Source organism: Salmo trutta, chromosome 28, assembly GCF_901001165.1.
Source record: "Salmo trutta chromosome 28, fSalTru1.1, whole genome shotgun sequence".
Taxonomy (NCBI): Eukaryota; Metazoa; Chordata; class Actinopteri; order Salmoniformes; family Salmonidae; genus Salmo; species Salmo trutta.
The window spans coordinates 37,324,038-37,345,223 of record NC_042984.1 but is presented as its reverse complement, the minus strand read 5'-3'; the positions used below and the strand labels follow the sequence as shown (position 1 = coordinate 37,345,223).

General features: G+C 44.0%; 1 protein-coding gene and 1 non-coding gene across 2 annotated transcripts in view; one reads left to right on the top strand and one right to left on the bottom strand.

Moving 5' to 3' along the window:
* The window catches only part of cdh26.2 (cadherin 26, tandem duplicate 2), a 29,357-nt gene extending 18,523 nt beyond the window's left edge, over positions 1 to 10,834 (bottom strand). Inside the window, exons 1-3 of the mRNA XM_029719894.1 lie at positions 10,694 to 10,834; positions 1,108 to 1,230; positions 719 to 868 (exon numbers count right to left, since the gene is read on the bottom strand). Of these exons, the coding sequence (XP_029575754.1) occupies positions 719 to 868; positions 1,108 to 1,230; positions 10,694 to 10,729 (309 nt within the window). The 5' untranslated portion in view covers positions 10,730 to 10,834. The remainder of the gene's footprint in view (positions 1 to 718; positions 869 to 1,107; positions 1,231 to 10,693) is intronic.
* Positions 10,835 to 19,210: 8,376 nt separating this feature from the next.
* Positions 19,211 to 19,286, top strand: trnat-ugu (transfer RNA threonine (anticodon UGU)). The gene has a single exon. It is a non-coding gene; the product is annotated as a tRNA-Thr (tRNA).
* Positions 19,287 to 21,186: the final 1,900 nt, after the last annotated feature.

Below are 21,186 nucleotides of genomic sequence, written 5' to 3'. Positions count from 1 at the left end.
CGAGATGGCTACAAGGCCCTCCCTCCCTGCCCTCCCTTCAGCAAATCAGAACACGACTACATTTTTTCTCCTCCCTTCCTATAGGGAGAACCTCAAACAGGAAGTACCGGTGCTAAGGTCTATTCAACGCTGGGCTGACCTATCGGAATCCATGCTTCAAGATTGTTTTGATCACGCGGACTGGGATATGTGGCGGCAGGTAGCCTAGTGGTTAGAGCGTTGGACTAGTAACCGAAAGATTGCAAGATCGAATCCCCGAGCTGACAAGGTAAAAATCTGTCATTCTGCCCCTGAACAAGGCAGTTAACCCACTCTTCTTAGGCCATCATTGAAAATAAGAATTTGTTCTTAACTGACCTGCCTAGTTAAATAAAGGTCAAAAAAAAATTCTGGGTAGCCTCTGAGAAAAACATTGATGTATACATGAACACAAGGTGCAAATGTGTAATGATCATGCTGTTTAATCAGCTTCTTGATATGCACAAAATTTGAGTGGAATAAGCTTTTTGTGCATATGAAACATTTCTGGGATTTTCTATTGCAGATGATGAAACATGGGATTAACACCTTACATGTTGCGTTTATATTTAGTTCAGTGTAATTAAAGTGTATAGAATTAGAATTGTTTCAAATAAAGGATTTGGCCAATTGTAAATGTTATTAAAACATATATTTTAATTGTCTTTTTTTATGGTTAATGAGCTCCATTCTCTCCCACCTTAAGTTTCTGGTAAAGCTCGTAGTCTAGTTCTCCATGAACTACGATATCTCCGGTGTCTGTATTGATTGACAGTTTTCCTCTGGGGTCCAGATCAACCCCTTGACCATGTAGATGGAAACCCACACGGAACGCCTTCTCAATGTGAATCTGAAACAAAACATCCATTCAGTACATGACTTTGTGTGTGTGTGTGTGTGTGTGTGTGTGTTTGCGTATGCGTACATGTGCACCCGTGTACGTCCGTCCGCCTACTTGTTCGACCATGTGTGTGTGTGTGTGTGTGTGTGTGTTTGTGCGGGCACATGTGTTTGAATCAATGCACATGTGATTACATAGAAAAAGGAGGCATTTCCCTCTCGACAAAAGAGAGTGTGATCTTTACTTACCTTCCCCAGTACATAAGGATAAGGTCCGGGCCTCGCCTCTTCTATCTTAAAAGAGTCTACAATCCAGATTCTCTTCTGCCGATGCAGTAACTCTTCAGAGGACACACTGACAAACCCCAGACACTACAGAGCAAACCAGACAGGAACAGATGCATTGGTTAAAAAAGGTATTTCCCTGAAAGGTGAGCCTGTCTCTATTGTGAGTAGGGGCACAATAAGGTACTGTTAAAGTGTACATAAGAATGAATGTGACTGAAAGCCATGGGAACATAAAGACATTCAGCTGAGCTCATCTCACCACCATCTCATTCTCTATATATATACACATTTAAATACACTGCTGTTCAAAAGTTTGGGGTCACTTAGAAATGTCCTTGTTTTTGAAAGAAAAGCAAATTTTTTGCCCATTAAAATAACATCAAATTGATCAGAAATACACTGTAGACATAGTTAATGTTGTAAATGATCATTGTAACTGGAAACGGCAGATTTTTTATGGAAAATCTACGTAGGCGTACAGAGGCCCATTATCTGCAACCATCACTCCTGTGTTCCAATGGCACGTTGTGTTAGTTTATAATTTTAAGAGGCTAATTGATCATTAGAAAACCCTTTTGTTATTATGTTAGCACAGCTGAAAACTGTTGTGCTGATTACAGAAGAAATATAACTGGTCTTTAGATTTGTGGGTTTGATTACAGGCTCAAAATGGCAAGAAACAAATAACTTTCTTTTGAAACTCATCAGTCTATGCTTGTTCTGAAAATGGAAGGCTATTCCATGTGAGAAATTGCCAAGAAACTGAATATCTCGTACAATGCCGTGTACCACTCCCTTCACAGAACAGCACAAACTGGCGCTAACCAGAATAGAAAGAGGAGTGGGAGGCACCGATGCACAACTGAGAAAGAGGACAAGTACATTAGTGTCTCTAGTTTGAGAAACAGATGCCTCAGAAGTCCTCAACTGGCAGCAATACACCAGTCTCAACGTCAACAATGAAGAGGCGACTCCTGGATGCTGGCCTTCTAGGCAGAGTTCCTCTGTCCAGTGTCTGTGTATTTTGCCCATCTTAATCTTTTCTTTTTATTGGCCAGTCTGAGAACAAGCCGAAGAACTCCATCCCAACCATGAAGCACTAGGGTGGCAGCATCATGTTGTGGGGGTGCATTGCTGCAGGAGAGACTGGTGCACTTCACAAAATAGATGGCGTCATGAGGAATGCAAATTGTGTGGTTATATGGAAGTAACATCAAGACATCAGTCAGGAAGTTAAAGCTTGGTCGCAAATGGGTCTTCCAAATAGACAATGACCCCAAGCATACTTCCAAATTTGTGGCAAAATGGCTTAAGGACAACAAAATCAAGGTATTGGAGTGGCCATCACAAAGCCCTGACCTCAATCCCATAGAAAATGTGTGGACAAACCTGACTCCGTTACACCAGCTCTGTCAGGAGGAATGGGCCAAAATTCACCCAACTTATTGTGGGAAGCTTGTGGAAGGCTACCCGAAATGTTTGACCCAAGTTAAACAATTTAAAGGCAACGCTACCAAATACTAATTGAGTGTATGTAAACTTCTTACCCACTGGGAATGTGATGAAAGAAATAAAAGCTGAAATAAATCACTCTACTATTATTCTGACATTTCACATTCTTTAAATGCAGTGGTGATCCTAACTGACCTAAAATGGGGAATTTTTACTATGTCAGGAATTGTGAAAAACTGAGTTTAACCTATTCGCTATAGGGGGCAGTATTTTCACGGCCGGATGAAAAACGTACCCAATTTAAACAGGTTACTACTCTCGCTCAGAAACTAGAATATGCATATTATTTATAGATTTGGATAGAAAACACTCTGAAGTTTCTAAAACTGTTTGAATGGTGTCTGTGAGTATAACAGAACTCATATGGCAGGCAAAAACCTGAGAAAATTCCAAGCAGGAAGTGGCCTGTCTGAGAATGTGTAGTTCTTCTTTTGGTTCTCTATCGAAACTACAGTATCTGTGCTGTTACGTAGCATTTTCTAAGGCTTCCATTGGCTCTCTAAAGCCTTCAGAAAGCGGATTGAGGCGTCTCCTGTCTCTGGGCAGAGTTTTGTAGCTCAGTTTGTCAGTGGTCTGCCTGGTGATTGGATATGCGCGTTCACGAGATCACGAGATCACGCTGTTTTTTTCTTTTCCTCTTTGAATTAATACACTATTGTCCGGTTGGAATATTATCGCTATTTTACGAGAAAAATACCATAAAAATTTATTTTAAACAGCGTTTGACATGCTTCTAAGTACGGTAAAGGAACATTTTGATTTTTTTTGTCTTGAAATGCGCTCGCGTGTTACCCTTTGGATAGTGACCTGAACGCATGAACAAAACGGAGGTATTTGGACATAACTATGGATTATTTGGAACAAAAACAACATTTCTTGTGGAAGTAGCAGTCCTGGGAGTGCATTCTGATGAAGATCAGCAAAGGTAATACAATTTTTCTAATAGTAATTCTGAGTTTAGTGAGCCCCGAACTTGGCGGGTGTCAAAATAGCTAGCCGTGAGTTTGAGTTTATTATTATTTATTTTTTTGCAGGGACAGTGCACATTAATCAATGTTTCAGTGAAAGTGCCGGTTTTAGCCAGCCGGCTAATTTTCAACCGCAGTCCCTGGGCAGGTTATTAAAAACAATTACAATATAGACAATCATTGAACAGTGAGCACACGCAGAGTAACATAGGACAAGCAAGACATAGCATACAGACAGAGCAACATAGGACAAGCAAGATGTAGCATACAGACAGAGCAACATAGAACAAAAAGCAACAAGACAAAATCCATAAAAAACAACAAAGTGTTTCCACACCTCACAAGCTACAGACAACAGACAACATGGAAAGTGGCAATACACAGCTAGTGATTATGTTCACAAATCTGATTGACCTTTAGCCATGTCTTCATGCATTTTGTGAAAGTGTGATATGTGGTGCAGTTATGTGTGTCTGATGGCAGTGTATTCCAGACATGGGACGCTCTCACAGAGAAAGCGGATTTACTAAAGGTGCTTTTCCTTAAGGGAACTATACAGTCACCTCTCATGGCAGACCTTGTGGATCTGCTGCCATATGTTTGGGTTTTCTGTTTAACAAAAATACTGAGTGGAGGGGGAGCTAGGCCATTTAGGATCTTGAATACAAGACATGCGTCGGTGTATTGCACAAGATTTTCCCAACTCAGGAGCTCATGCTTTCTGAGGATGTAACAGTGATGATGGCTATTGGGCTTCCTATCGAGCACTTTGAGAGCCTGTTTGTAGACAGACTGAATAGGTTTTAATGTTGTATAGCAAGCTTGGGCCCAACTAGTCAAGCAGTATGTTAAGTGGGGGAGTATCATCGATTTGAAGTACAGTCTTGCTACCTCTGTGGTCAAACAATTTCGTATAAATCGGAAATTAGCTAGGTTGAATTTGAATTACCTTTTTCACATGCTTTTTAACCTCTACGGGCTATGTGGGACGCAAGCGTCCCACCCCTGGTACACCCTATCAACAACAGGTGAAATATCAAGAGCGCCAAATTTGAAAACAATTAAATGTCATAATTCAAATTTCTCAAACATGCAACTATCTTACACCCTTTGAAAGATAAACATCTCCTTAATCTAACCACGTTGTCCGATTTCAAAAAGGCTTTACGGCGAAAGCATAAAGTTAGATTATGTTAGGAGAGTACATTGACAATAGCTGTGTGTAATGTTTTGTCAATTCAAAGACAGGCGTCACCAAAAGCAGAAAACCAGCTAAAATTATGCACTAACCTTTGACAATCTCCATCAGATGACACTCCTAGGACATTATGTTAGACAATACATGCATTTTTTGTTCTATCAAGTTCATATTTATATCCAAAAACAGCGTTTTACTATGGCGTTGATGTTGAGGAAATCGTTTCCCTCCAATAATCGCCAGTCAATCAGCACAACAAATTAAATAATTACTATTCGAAAACATTGGTAAAATATTATATTGTCATTCAAAGTATTATAGATTTACATCTCTTGAACGCAACCGGATTGCCAGATTTAAAAATAACCTTACTGGGAAATCACACTTTGCAATAATCTGAGCACTGCGCCCAGAAAAATACGCTTTGCGATACAGACTAACCGCCATGTTGGAGAGATCTAAAATCGAAAATACTATGTAAATAATCCATTACCTTTGATTCTCTTCATCAGATGTCACTTCCAGGAATCCCAGGTCCATAACAAATGTAGTTTTGTTCGAAAAAGCTCATAATTTATGTCCAAAAAGCTCCGTGTTGTTAGCACATGATCTATGCCCGCCGGACTTGTCTTCATAAACCCTCGTTTATGAAGACAAGTCTGGCGGGCATAGATCATGTGCTAACAACACGGAGCGTTTTGGACATAAATTATGAGCTTTTTCGAACAAAAAAATATTTACGTTCGTTCAAACATATCAAACGTTGTATAGCATAAATCATTAGTGCCTTTTTTAACCAGAACATGAATAATATTCAAGGCGGACGATTGCATTCTCTTTTAAAACGTATTGGAACGAGAGTACCCAACATGAACTCGCGCGCCAGAGTCTTGTCGGCCACCACCGTTTCAAGGCTCTTGTTCGGTCAGATCTCACAGTATAAGACTAAAAACACTTTGTAAAGACTGGTGACATCTAGTGGAAGCCATAGGAAGTGCTCAACGATTAATAAGCCCCTGTGTGTTTCAATGGCATAGGCTTAAAGGTAATTCAACACATCAGGTATCCACTTCCTGTCAGAATTTGTCTCAGGGTTTTGACTGCCATATGAGTTCTGTTATACTTACAGACACCATTCAAACAGTTTTAGAAAATTAGAAAAAAGTTTCAGAGTGTTTTCTATCCAAACCTGAACAATAATATGCATATTCTAGCTTCTGAGTTGGTGTAGGAGGCAGTTAAAAATGGGCACATATTTTTTTCTAAATTCTCAATACTGCCCCCTAGCCCCAACAGGTTTTAAAAGAGAGGTTGGAATCAAGTATGATGCCAAGGTACTTAAAATCAGATACCACCTGGAGCTTCTCCCCTGACACATAGACATCTGGCTCAGTAGCATCTGTTGCCCTCTTTGTGAAGAACATGCAAACAGTTTTTTTCACATTGAGATGCAAACAAGAGTCACTGAGCCACTTTGTAACCTGGACCATTACAGTAGTGAGTTCTTGTGCAGCTTGTTGTTTGCTCTTTGCATGCACATATATCACTGTATCATCTGCATACATTTGAACTTCAGACCCAGTGCAGACAGAAGGCAGATCATTAGCCTGTTAGGGCTAGGGGGCAGTATTTACACGGCCGGATAAAAAACGTACCCGATTTAATCTGGTTACTACTCCTGCCCAGTAACTAGAATATGCATATAATTATTGGCTTTGGATAGAAAACACCCTAAAGTTTCTAAAACTGTTTTAATGGTGTCTGTGAGTATAACAGAACTCATATGGCAGGCAAAAACCTGAGAAGATTTCAAGCAGGAAGTGGCCTGTCTGACAAGGTGTCGTTCTTCTTGTCTCTGTTTATTGAAGAGTCAGGATCTTAGCTGTAACGTGACACTTCCTACGGCTCCCATAGGCTCTCAGAGCCCGGGAAAAAGCTGAACGATATCGAGGTAGCCTCTGGCTGAAACACATTATCGCCTTTGCCAAGTGGCCGATCAGAGGACAAAGGACTTAGGCGCGTGCCCGAGTCGACCCAGTGATATATTTTCTTTCGTCAGTTTACCTAATTGCAGATTCCCGGTCGGAATATTATCGCTTTTTTACGAGAAAAATGGCATAAAAATTGATTTTAAACAGCGGTTGACATGCTTCGAAGTACGGTAATGAAATATTTAGAAATCTTTTGTCACGAAATGCGCCGTGCGCGTGACCCTTATTTACCATTGGGATAGTGTCTTGAACGCACAAACAAAACGCCGCTGTTGGAACATAACTATGGATTATTTGGGACCAAACCAACATTTGTTATTGAAGTAGAAGTCCTGGGAGTGCATTCTGACGAAGAACAGGTAAGGTAATCAAACTTTTCTAATAGTAAATCGGAGTTTGGTGAAGGCTAAACTTGCTGGGTGTCTAAATAGCTAGCCCTGTGATGCCGGGCTATCTACTTACAATATTGCAAAATGTGCTTTCACCAAAAAGCTATTTTAAAATCGGACATATCGAGTGCATAGAGGAGTTCTGTATCTATTATTCTTAAAATAATTGTTATGCTTTTTGTGAACGTTTATCGTGAGTAATTTAGTAAATTGTTAGTAAATTCGCCGGAAGTTTGCAGGGGGTATGCTAGTTCTGAACGTCACATGCTAATGTAAAAAGCTGGTTTTTTATATAAATATGAACTTGATTGAACAAAACATGCATGTATTGTATAACATAATGTCCTAGGTGTGTCATCTGATGAAGATCATCAAAGGTTAGTGCTGCATTTAGCTGTCTTCTGGGTCTTTGTGACATTATATGCTAGCTTGAAAAATGGGTGTCTGATTATTTCTGGCTGGGTACTCTGCTGACATAATCTAATGTTTTGCTTTCGTTGTAAAGCCTTTTTGAAATCGGACAGTGTGGTTAGATTAACGAGAGTCTTGTCTTTAAATAGCTGTAAAATAGTCATATGTTTGAGAAATTGAAGTAATAGCATTTCTAAGGTATTTGAAAATCGCGCCACAGGATTCAACTGGCTGTTACGTAGGTGGGACGATTTGGTGCCACCTGCCCTAGAGAGGTTAATGTACAGGTTGAACAGGACGGGCCCCAGTATTGCCCCTTGGGGCACGTCCACATCATAGCTAAGAGTGGGCGACAGCTCATTGCTCACTCTGACACACTGAGTTCTGCCTTCAAGGTATGATTTCATCCATCTCAAGGCATAGGGGAAAAGTTGAACTTGGACAATTTTGTGATGAGAATCTCATGGTTAACAGTATCGAAAGCCTTCCTTAGGTCCAGAAACACAGCCCCAACAATGCCCCCTTTGTCCATCTTGGACTTCACATTTTCCAGAAGAAAGCAGTTTGCCGTTTCTGTGGAGTGTTTCGCTCTGAAGCCAAACTGCATGGAGTGTAATGTGAAGGGGCTGTTGTTGAGGTGGGAAATCAGTTGTTCTGCTACACACTTTTCAACAACCTTCGACACTACAGGTAGTATACTAATGGGTCTGTAGTTACTCACGTCAGCAGGGTCGCCCGATTTAAAGATGGCCGTTATTATGGCTGACTTCCATACCCTTGGAAACACCCCCAGACCAATAGATGTGTTGGTGACCTTAGTAATGGGGCCAATGAGTGACTCTTTGTAGTTTTTAAGAAAGGTAGAGTCCCGCCCAAACACATCTTTGGATTTAGAGTTCTTTAGTGAGCTAATCACCTTGTTCACCTTTGACTCAGAAACCTCCCTTATGATGAAGACAAGTTGAGCGTCATTCACTAGCACTGAGCCCAAGAAACCAGTGGAGGGGTTCTGTGTCAGTACCCTGACAGAGTCAATAAAGTAGGAATTGAAGGCTATTGCTATTTCGACTGCATCCTGTGTTAGATTGTTATTCACCATGATTTCTAGTCTTTTTGCATTATTACTATGGTCTTTCCCTGTTAACTTTTTTAGATTCTCCCAGATCAATTTAGAATTTCCCTTTGCCTCACCAATTATGTTAATAAAAAAGTTTGCCTTGGCCTGTCTGATTTCTTTCGTCACCTTATTTCTCAACATGGTAAACCTACGTCTGTCATGCTCTAATTTGAATTTTAGGGCTGTTTTTAGAGCATAATCTCGTTCTTTCATCAATTTCCAAATTTCCAAGGAAGAGTGCTCTTTTGGCCAAGTTTGGATTTGATTTTCTTTAGGAAACCATTTATTGTAGTCTGGATTGTGGATAGAAAAACCTCACTATCAGCTTCCACGTCTGTATTAATTCCATTAATTGCGTTTTCAAAATAGTTTAATTCACTCTTAGGTATTCTTAGTTGATCCGGCTTTCTAACAGTAGAGAGCTTAAACCTGCTCGTAGACAACTTTCTGGCTGATGGCTGAGCTATGTACTCAGAATATTGCAAAATGTGCTTTCGCCGAAAAGCTTTTTTAAAATCGGACATAGCGATTGCATAAAGGAGTTCTGTATTTTGTCAACGTTTATGATGAGTAATTTAGTAAATTCACTGGAAGTTTTGGGTGAGAATGCATGTTATGAACATCACATGCTAATGTAAAAAGCTGTTTTTGGATATAAATATGAACTTGATTGAACAAAACATGCATGTATTGTATAACATAATGTCCTAGGAGTGTCATCTGATGAAGATCATCAAAGGTTAGTGCTTCATTTAGCTGTGTTTTGGGTTTTTGTGACATATATGCTTGCTTGGAAAATGGCTGTGTGATTGTTTTTGGCTATGTACTCTCCTAACATAATCTAATGTTTTGCTTTCGCTGTAAAACCTTTTTGAAATCGGACAATGTGGTTAGATTAACGAGAGTCTTGTCTTTAAAATGGTGTAAAATAGTCATATGTTTGAAAAATTGAAATTATTGCATTTTTTAGGTATTTGTATTTCGCGCCACGTTCTTCCATTGGATATTGGCGAGGCGCTCCGCTAGCGGAACCCCTACATGTAAGAAGTTAAATATATTTGGCTAAGGTGTATGTAAACTTCTGACTTCAATTGTAGGTGTCGCGGTTGTCGAAAGGAGGAGCGGACCAAAGTGCAGCGTGTGTGTTGTTCCACATTTTATTTACACTGTGAAACTATGCAATACATAGAAATAAACTGAATAACAAAAACAACAAACCGTGACGCAGAGTTGACATACACATACTCAAAACTATCTCCCACAAACCCAGGTGGGAAAAAAAACCTACTTAAGTATGATCTCCAATTGGAGACAATGAGAACCAGCTGCCTCTAATTGGAGATCATCCCAAACAACCCCAACATAGAAATACAAAACTAGAACCTGAACATAGAAATAGAAAACATAGAAAACATCCCCTGTCACGCCCTGACCTACTCTACCATAGAAAATAACATCTTACTATGGTCAGGATGTGACAGTAGGTATTTGTAGAATTACACTTTTTCAATGGATGAGCCACCAGATGTGGTAAAGGTCATGAATTTAGTTTTTTTGTACATTCAAGACCAGTTTGAGACCATAATCGGAGGCCTGTGGTGACTGAAAAGCAGTCTGGAGCTCTTCAACAGCCTGAACCAGAGAAGGAGTAGATGAATGTAAGACTGTATATTGGTTACTAAACACCGCTAAAACAAAATCACAATTCCAGATTTTGCCCACCTTCCAGACCCAAAGATCTAAAGCACTATATCTTCAACAAGAAATGCTTAAACTCAGGTTGCTTAATCAGTATGATACATTTGATTTAAATATGCTATTCAAATCCTAGCCTGAATGAACACAGAAAGTCCCAACCCAAACTGTATCCAAGTAAATGGTTGAGCATGATAAGCCTGTCTGCCCATCAATCCATTGACCCTCTATTCAGCAGATGATTGATTTCAAACATCAAACCTTACCAGTGTCATGAGCAGGCAGGTACTTCTAGTCCCCATATTGTATCCAGATGTGTGAGCTGATATGGTACTCCAATGCCACAGAGTGTAGGCCTGTCCCTAAATACAGTACAGACACAGTCCACCTGAGGTGAAAACACAGCTGAAGAGACGTGTCCTGGCTTTGGCTACAGTATTTATGGGTGGGAGGGCATGCGCAGGCTGAAATGGGTGATGTCATACATAGCTGAGCAATTCAAAAACCCTGCTGTAGGTGGGTGCAAGCTGAAACCTGGTTTTAGGCAGAAAGATGTGTGTAATAAGAATTTGGTGGGTGCATATAATTGTCCTATTTCACGGGGTCATTGTAATTGCTTAAATGGAACGGAGTCAAACGTGGCTTACATATGTGGCTTACATATGTTTGATGTGTTCCATTTCATTTACATATGTTTGATGTGTTCCATTCCATTCCAATACCATTCCATTAATTCCAGTCCAGACATTACAATGAGCCTCTAGTGACACACACAGTAATAACATGGCTATATACAGGGAGTACCAGTAGCGAGTCGATGTGCAGGGGTACAAAGTTGAGGTAGCTATGGGGGTAAAAACTGTTCAGGGTCCTATTGGTTCCAGACTTGGTGGACTGGTACACTCTTAGAAAAAAAGATGCTAAGTAAAACCATACAGGGTTCTTCAGTTTGTCCTTATAGCAGAACCCCTTTTTGGTGCTGGGTAGAAGACTTTGCAGGGGGTTCTATCTAAAACCCTCTATGTAGGGTTCTTCAAATAACCCCCTGTATATGGTTCTGCCTAAAACCCTTCATGAAGGGTTCTACCAAGAACAATTTTATCATCCATAGGTCCTCCCTAGAACCGTCTATGAAGGGCTCTACCGAGAACCCTTTTATCTTTAGAAGGATCTTCCTAGAACCGTGTATGAAGGGTTCTACCGAGAACCCTTTTATCTTTGGAGGGTTTGTCCTAGAACCCTCTATGCACAGTTCCACCAGCCTTATTAATATTTAAAATGTAATGATTTATGACAATACATGACATATACTAAGGCCTTTCTTTCAGGGTCTTGTTATACCCTAACACAGGGTGTTAGGAATCTCCTGGTTTACAGGCGACATCAGGTCTGCAAGTGACATTATGCTGGCCTGCAAAGTAATGTGTAATTCATTTTGGAATTCAGACTGAGTTAGAATATCTAACAAGGGGAATTGTTAATCCCCCGCAACCTGCATTCAGAATGATTGCCAGGGTAGGGAAGATTGAATACTGAGACTATCTCAATCATCTAAACTGGAATAACCATCTCAGTAATGGGTGCAGTAAATCCAATTACTTGGATTAGTTCAGAAATCAGTATGTTATTTATCTTTGTGTAGCATAAAATTAATCAACCAATCAATGCAAAAACAACAGATATAACAGTAAATCAACATCTCCCTGCAATCTCCCTGCAATATATGGTTCTTTATAGAACCATTCTTGCCTTTCAAAGAATCCTTCTTGCCTCCCAAAGATGAAAAATGGTTATTCTGATCGAAACAGTTTTTGGTAGAACCCTATCTCTCCGCAAAGAACTCCTTTCTAACCCTTTTTTCGAAGAGTGTATCACTTTCCTTGCAGTAGCAGAGAGAACAATGGCTTGGGTGGCTGGAGTCTTTGACAATTGTCGGGGTTTCCCTCTCACACTGCCTGGTATAGAGGTCCTTGATGGCAGGGAGCTCAGCCCCAGTGATGTAAGTTTTTCCTGTAAGACAATGTGGTGGCTAATTTCTGCATAACCAAATGAGGAGAGTTACAAACTTCACACACCAGTCAGAGTTATACTTAAAACTACATCTTTAATAATTAAGATGCTTTTGCAAAAGCACTTGACCTTCAATGATGCGCTATCTCTAATGAACCATTGAAAAAGTGATTACACAAAGTACAAAGATCTTTTATACCCAAGATCCACCCCTCTCAACGTACATGACGAACAACAGATCTTAGGAACTGTTCACAAAGGGACCTTATACTTTAGAAAGAAGTATCTCTTAGTCATATAACATTCGCTATATATTATTGTTCAGTTTGGTCCCTAATGACGAGGTTCTAATCTCGTTCCTGGTACTTCATAGTACAAAAACACCATCTCATCCAATGGCATATTGTCACATCCTGACCAGTAAAGGGGTCATTTGTCATTGTAGTATGGTCAGGGCGTGGCAGGGGGTGTTGTTTTTGTGTGTTTTGGGGTTGGTTTATTTAGAGGGGATTTGTTCTAGTTTTCATTTTCTATGTTCGTTTTCTATGTGTGGCCGAGTATGGTTTCCAATCAGAGGCAGGTGTCTTTCGTTGTCTCTGATTAGAAGCCATACTTAGGCAGCCCTTTTTTCCTTTGGGTTTGTGGGTGGTTGCTTTCTGTATAGTCTGTGTACCTTGCAGAACTGTTGATTGTCGATTTGTTGTTTGCGTTTAAGTGTTCACTTTATTAATAATAAAAGAAGAGGAGCACTATACCCGCTGCATTTTGGTCACCTTTCATTGATGCCTGTGACACATATATCAATTGTCAACTCTAGATACTCCCATCTCAAGTAAACCCCCTCTTGATCCCACTCCTGGACAAGTTCACTGAGGGGAGTGACTTGCGCACAGACATTGTGGAGACAAATAATTGGTTCTCCATTAATCACGCCATCTCTTCACATGGTTTAAGAATAGGTAAAGACACATTCACATATGAAGACAATGTTTCATTCTGACTTCTCCTCTCTCTGGGCCCCAAGTGACTGAGCCCTAGCTAAGGGAAAAGTACAACTGAGACACCAGAGTCCAAAGGGCACGCCATCATAATGACAAGTATCTCACATAAGCATATTATACAAATAAAACATCTTAATGATCTATGTTACCCAAATAATTCTGATTCATCCGCCACAACACCAGTGAACATGCACAATGCATTGCGTAATGACTGTCTGCTGCTTTTTACTGCAAGGTCCACACACATTAAAAGGATATTGGTTGACTTGAGAAAGATTCCACCTGTCTGCCAGGGTGTTTGTTGTGACTGTGTGGTGATAGAAAATAAAATCTTACAATACTGTAACACACTGAACAAAAACACAAACGCAACATGTTAAGTATTGGTTGCATGTTTCATGAGCTGAAATTAAAGATCCCAGAAATTGTACATATGCACAAAACGTTTATTTCTCTAAAAATGTTTGCACATATTTGTTAACATCCCTGTTAGTGAGCATTTCTCCTTGGCAAAGATAATCCATCCACCTGACAGGTGTGGCATATCAAGAAGCTGATTAAACAGCATGATCATTACACAGGAGCACCTTGTGCTGGGGACATTAAAAGGCCACTCTAAACACAACACAATGCCACAGATGTCTCAAGTTTTGAGGGAGCATGCAATTTGCATGTTGACTGCAGGAATGTCCAACAGAGCTGTTGCCAGAGAATTTAATGTTCTCTACCAATGCCATTTTAAAGAATTTGGCAGTACATCCAACCGGCCTCATAACCACAGACCACGTCTAACCACGCCAGCCCAGGACCTCCACATTCGGGTTCTTCACCTACGGGATTGTCTGAGACCAGTCACCCGGACAGCTGATAAAACTGTGGGTTTGCACAACTGAAGAATTTATGAAGAAAATGTCAGAAACCGTCTCAGAGAAACTCATCTGTGTGCTCATTGTCCTCACCAGGGTCTTGACCTGACTGCAGTTCAGCGTTGTAACCAACTTCAGTGGGCAAAGGCTGACCTTTGATGGCCACTGGCACGCTGGAGAAGTGTGAATCCCGGTTTCAACTGTACCGGGCAGATGGCAGACAGCTTGTGCAGTTTGCTGATGTGATCAGAGTGTCCCATGGAGGCGGTGAGGTTATGGTATGGGCAGGTATAAGCTACGGACCACGAACATAATTGCATTTTATCGATGGCAATATGCACAGAGATACACAGAATGATAACATAACGAGATCCTGAGGCCCATTGTCGTACCATTCATCCGTCATTCACACCTCATGTTTCAACATGATAATGCACTGCCCCATGTCGCAAGGATATGTACACACAGTAATTCGTAGGAGCTGGCCTGCATACTCATTTGTCACACATTGAGCATGTTTGCACATCCATTGAAGAGGAGTGGAACCAAATTCCCAGGCTACAATCAACAGCCTGATCAACACTATGCAAAGGAAATGTGTCACGCTGCATGAGGCAAATGGCGGTCACATCAGATGCTGAATTGTTTTCTGATTCACGCCCCTACCAACAGATGCACATCTGTATTCCGAGTCATGTGAAATCCATAAATGATGGCCTAATGAATTTATTTAAATTGACTGATTTCCTTATATGAACTGTAACTCAGTAAAATCTTTGAAATTGTTGCATGTTGCATTTATATTTTTGTTCAGTGGTATATGAGTGCATTCTAAGAAGATACATTTGACAAGAAATTGAATACCTAGATCTTTCTTAATTATTTGTCAATATCAGTCAAATGTTTTCTGTGCTGTAATTCAGTCGATATTGGATAAATTATAACAATTCTAAAAGTTTGGAGTATCTTTGTTGACCGTTGCAAATGTATTCTGATGAAAGCCATGTGTGTCACGACTTCCACCGAAGTCGGTCCCTCTCCTTGTTCGGGCGGTGTTCGGCGGTCGACGTCACCAACCTTCTAGCCATCACTGATCCATTTTTCATTTTCCATTGGTTTTGTCTTATCTTCCATAACACCTCGTTCCAATCCCATCAATTACATGTTGTGTATTTAACCCTCTGTTTCCCCTCATGTCCTTGTCGGTGATTGTTTGTTGTATGTCTTGGTGCTAATTATGTTCTGGTGTGCGACGGGTTTTGTACCCACTTTCATTATTTTTGTATATGTTGGTTTTTGGAGTTTGTGAGCACTTATTAAACGACTCCGTTTATACCAAGTTCGTTCTCCTGCGCCTGACTTCCCTGCCACCAGCACGCACCCATTACAGAATCACCGACTGCAACTATGGAGTCAGCAGGAGAAGGTGCCCCGGCCATTGAGGTGGAGGAGCCCGTCCAGGAGCATGCGGTTATGCTTCAGCATCTTGGCACCGCCATGGATCGCGTTGTTCAGACAATGGACCGCTGGGAGAGACACTGGAGTTCTTCCAGCGCCTCCACCAGCACAACCGGGGTCTCTCCTGAGCGCCCCTTTCCAGCCTGAACCCAGTGGGATCCGTCTCTCCTTGCCCCAGGAGTACGACAGGAGGGCTGCGAACTGCCAGGGGTTCTTATTACAATTATACCTCTATCTGGCCACCGTCCACCTGGTCCATCGGGCCGTGAGAGGATGTCCGCCCTCGTCTCGTGCCTCACCGGGAGAGCCCTGGAGTGGGCCAACGCCGTGTGGAGAGAGGGAGATGCGGCGTTGGACCATTTTGAGGAGTTCACCCGTTTCCGGGCAGTCTTTGACCATCCGCCCGAGGGTAGAGTGGCGGGTGAGCGCCTCTACCATTTGAGGCAGGAGACGAGGAGCGCCCTGGAGTTTAGGACCCTGGCTGCCGGCGCGGGATGGAACAAAAGGGCCCTGATCGACCAGTACCTGCGCGAGGACGTCCGTCGGGAGCTGGCCTGCAGAAACACCACCCTCACATTTGACCAGCTGGTGGACCTGTCCATCCGGCTGGACAACCTGCTGGCTACTCGCGGACGTTCAGAGCGGGATCTGGTGGTTCCATCCTCCCGCACCCCCTCTCCGATACCCATGGAGCTGGGAGGGGCGGTGCGCAGGGAGATTGGAGGGGGTTCCCGCTCGTGCACCATCTGTGGCCGCAGAGGTCACACTGCCAGTCAGTGCCGGGTTAGTCTCTTCCTTATTGACTCTCCTGCGTTTCCCGTGGTGCTGGGCCTACCCTGGTTAACTTGTCATAACCCCACTGTTTCTTGGCCACAGAGGGCTCTCACGGGGTGGTCGCGAGAGTGCTCAGGTAGGTGTTTAGGGGTTTCCGTTGGTGCTACTATGGTGGAGAGTCCAGACCAGGTCACCACCGTGCGCATTCCCCCTGAATATGCCGATTTGGCTCTCGCCTTCTCCAAAAAGAAGGCGACTCAATTACCACCTCATCGACGGGGCGATTGTGCGATAGATCTCCTGGTAGACGCTGCACTTCCCAGGAGTCACGTGTATCCCCTCTCACAGGCGTAGACGGAGGCTATGGAAACATATGTCTCCGAATCTCTGGAGCAGGGGTACATTCGGCCCTCCACTTCACCTGCCTCCTCGAGTTTCTTTTTTGTGAAGAAGAAGGATGGAGGTCTGCGCCCGTGCATTGACTATCGAGGTATCAACCAAATCACTGTGAGGTACAGCTACTGTAAATTGGATCTCAGGAGCGCTTACAACCTGGTGCGTATCCGGGAGGGGGACGAGCGGAAGATGGCATTTAGTACCACCTCAGGGCACTGTGAGTACCTCGTCATGCCGTACAGGTTGATGAATGCTCCATCAGTCTTCCAGGCCTTTGTAGACAAGATTTTCCAGGACCTGTACGGGCAGGGTGTAGTGGTGTATATCGATGACATTCTGATATACTCTGCTACACGTGCCGAGCATGTGTCCCTGGTGCACAGGGTGCTTGGTCGACTGTTGGAGCATGACCTGTATGTCAAGGCTGAGAAATGTCTGGTTTTCCAACAGTCCGTCTCCTTCCTAGGGTACCGCATTTCCACTTCAGTTGTGGAGATGGAGAGTGACCGCATTTCAGCCATGTGTAATTGGCCGACTCCCACCACGGTAAAGGAAGTGCAGCGGTTTCAAGAGTTTGCCAACAACTACCGGAGGTTTATCCGGGGCTTTGGTCAGGTAGCGGCTCCCATTACCTCACTGCTGAAGGGGGGACCGGTGCGTTTGCAGTGGTCAGGTGAGGCGGACAGGGCTTTTGGCCAGCTGAGGGCTCTGTTTACCTCGGCTCCTGTGCTGGCTCATCCGGATCCCTCTTTGGCGTTCATAGTGGAGGTGGACGCGTCTGAGGCTGGGATAGGAGCCGTGCTCTCTCAGCGCTCGGGTACGCCACCAAAGCGCCGCCCCTGTGCCTTCTTTTCGAAGAAGCTCAGCCCGGCGGAGCGAAACTATGACGTGGGGGACCGGTAGTTGTTGGCTGTTGTCAAGGCTTTGAAGGCGCGGAGACATTGGCTTGAGGGGGCTAAACACCCTTTTCTCATCTGGACTGGCCACCGCAATCTGGAGTACAACCGGGCGGCGAGGAGACTGAATCCTCGCCAGGCAAGGTGGGCCATGTTTTTTACACATTTTGTTTTCACCCTATCCTACAGATCAGGTTCCCAGAACACGAAGGCAGATGCACTGTCCCGGATGTATGACATGGATCCCATGGAACCCACTCCCATACTCCCGGCCTCTTGCCTGGTGGCACCGGTAGTGTGGGAGCTGGACGCGGACATTGAGCAGGCGTTGCGTACAGAGCCCGCTCCCCTTCAGTGTCCGGCTGGGCGTCTGTATGTTCCGTCTGCTGTCCACGACCGGCTGATCTATTGGTCCCATAGGTCACCCTCCTCTGGTCATCCTGGTATCGGTCGTACGGTGTGCTGTCTTAGTGGGAAGTACTGGTGGCCCACTTTAGCTAAGGAGGTGAGGGTTTATGTTTCCTCCTGCTCGGTGTGCGCCCAGTGCAAGGCTCCTAGACACCTGCCCAGAGGTAAGTTACAACCCTTACCCGTTCCACAACGGCCGTGGTCGCACCTGTCAGTGCATTTCCTGACTGATCTTCCTCCTTCACAGGGTCCTGGTCGTTGTGGATCGTTTTTCTAAGTCCTGTCGTTTCCTCCCTTTGCCCGGTCTCCCTACGGCCCTATAGACTGCGGAGGCTCTTTTTACACCCGTCTTCCGGCAACGGGGTGCCTGAGGTTATAGTGTCTGATCGGGGTCACCAGTTCATGTCGAGGGTCTGGAGGGCGTTCATGGAATGTCTGGGGGTCTCGGTCAGCCTTGCCTCAGGTTTTCACCCCGAGAGTAACGGGCAGGTGGAGAGAGGAGGTTCCTCCACCCCCTCTGGACATCGAGGGGGCCCCGGCGTACTCCGTTCGTTCCACACTGAATTCGAGACGTCGGGCGAGGGGCCTTCAGTACCTCGTGGACTGGGAGGGTTATGGTCCAGAGGAGAGATGCTGGGTTCCGGTGGAGGACGTGTTGGATCCTTCCCTGCTGCGAGAGTACCACCGTCTCCATCCGGATCGCCCTGCGCCTCACCCTCCGGGTTGTCCCCGAGGTCGGGGGGGGGGGGGGGGGGTGTACTGTCACGACTTCCACCGAAGTTGGTCCCTCTCCTTGTTCGGGTGGTGTTCGGCGGTCGACGTCACCGACCTTCTAGCCATCACTGATCCATTTTTCATTTTCCGTTGGTTTTGTCTTGTCTTCCATTACACCTGGTTCCAATCCCATCACATGTTGTGTATTTAACCCTCTGTTTCCCCTCATGTCCTTGTCGGTGATTGTTCGTTGTATGTGGGCCTTCCCTGTAGCTCAGTTGGTAGAGCATGGTGTTTGTAACACCAGGGTTGTGGGTTCGATTCCCACGGGGGGCCAGCACAGAAAAAAAGAAAAAATGTATGAAATTGTATGAAATGTATGCATTCACTACTGTAAGTCGCTCTGGATAAGAGCGTCTGCTAAATGATGTAAATGTATGTATTGGTGCTAATTATGTTCTGGTGTGCGATGGGTTTTATACCCACTTTCGTTATTTTTGTATATGTTGGTTTTTGTAGTTTGTGAGCACTTATTAAACGACTCCGTTTATACCAAGTTCGTTCTCCTGCGCCTGACTTCCCTGCCACCAGCACGCATCCATTACAATGCGAGCCAATACAGTGCATATGTCTGATACTTTCCCAGGAGTAATTTCAACACCTTTCTCCACCTATACCCATTGCAATCACACAGGAAGCATCAATCTGTTAAACAAATTGTGGCAAAGAAGGGGGTCGAGTGATAAATGGCAGATATGTGAGGGCAGAACTAATAAACGGGCTCTGCCCGATCACTAAAATGGCCACCCCGATCAGAACTACAGATCACAAAATGGCCGACTGCCAAAACTACAATTCCCAGAAGCAAGGGGAACCCTCAGAAGGTGGAGCCGACCCACAGATAAAAGGTCAAGAAAAACCAGGAAGAGGGAGAGAGAGCGGGAAGGATCTATGAACCATAGAGAGAGAGACATTCTACATTGGCTGGATTTTACCGTGTTCGAGCTGGACTGTTTTGGACTTACCTGTTGGCGTTTAGACCCGGACCTACCGAGAACCAGATTTGTGTACCGAACCCTGCTATCCTTGACCTTACCTGCGGCCTGGGTGGACCAGGACAGAGAAACAAACATACAGGTACTGTCATGTTCGAAAGAACTTTAATTCTGGGCTGACTTTGGTGACAGTTTCTCACTTAATTTGTGACAAACGCTCCTAGCTTTGAAGAGGTTTGCCACACGTGGTGGAGAATGTGGGCACTGGATTAACCATACCGCTGGTTAGGTAGAAAAAAAAAAAAACACAAAAAAAAGTTTAGTTAGCACTCCAAAGGGGAGTCAGGTTTTTTTTTTGTTTTTTTGTTTTTTTTGTGGCTTTGTTTGGTTAGGACAGTTTTTTCAGGAAAATGAGTATGGAGGGAGCCATACAGGCCCTGTTACAAGCGGTGGCCGCCCAACAAGAGGCAACTAGAGCTCAACAAATAGCTCATCAGGATGCAATGCGAATGTATCAGGACACGTTACAGGTCCAGCACCACACCAACCAGCTGCTCAGAGAAGAGCAAGAGAGAAACACCCGGGAGTTAAGAGAAGGCCTAAAGGGGCTAGCGGACCAAATTGGGACTCAGTTACCAGCTGCAAATACCCAAAGGTGGGCCAATCATTTTCTTCAAAAAATGACAGCGCAGGATGATGTGGAAGCATATCTTACCACCTTCGAAAGGACGGCAGAGAGGGAGAAGTGGCCGAAAGAAGAATGGGCAGGGCTTCTGGCACCATACCTGGCAGGGGATGCTCAAAAAGCATATTTTGACCTGGAGTTGAAGGATGCACAGGATTACGATAAACTCAAGGGAGAGATTCTGACTAGACTGGGAGTGACCGATACCGTGAGGGCACACCGCTTCCACCAGTGGTCCTACAGACCGGGACAAACCCCCCGAACACAGATGTTCGACTTGATTCACCTGGCACGGAAATGGTTGCGACCGGAGACCCGTTCGTCCGCCGAGGTCGTCGAGACCATCGTACTCAACCAGTTTCAGCGAGGTCTACCCCAAGAAGTGCGACGATGGGTTGGCCAGAACGAGGTACTTTCCGCCGACCATCTCGTGGGCCTGGTTGAACGGTATTGTACGGCAGGAACAGCTGAGCAGGCGCAGGAGGAAAGATTCCCATTCCCCAGGCCTGGGCGAACCAGCGGACAGGTTAAGACTGTGCCAACAGGGGGAGGGGGA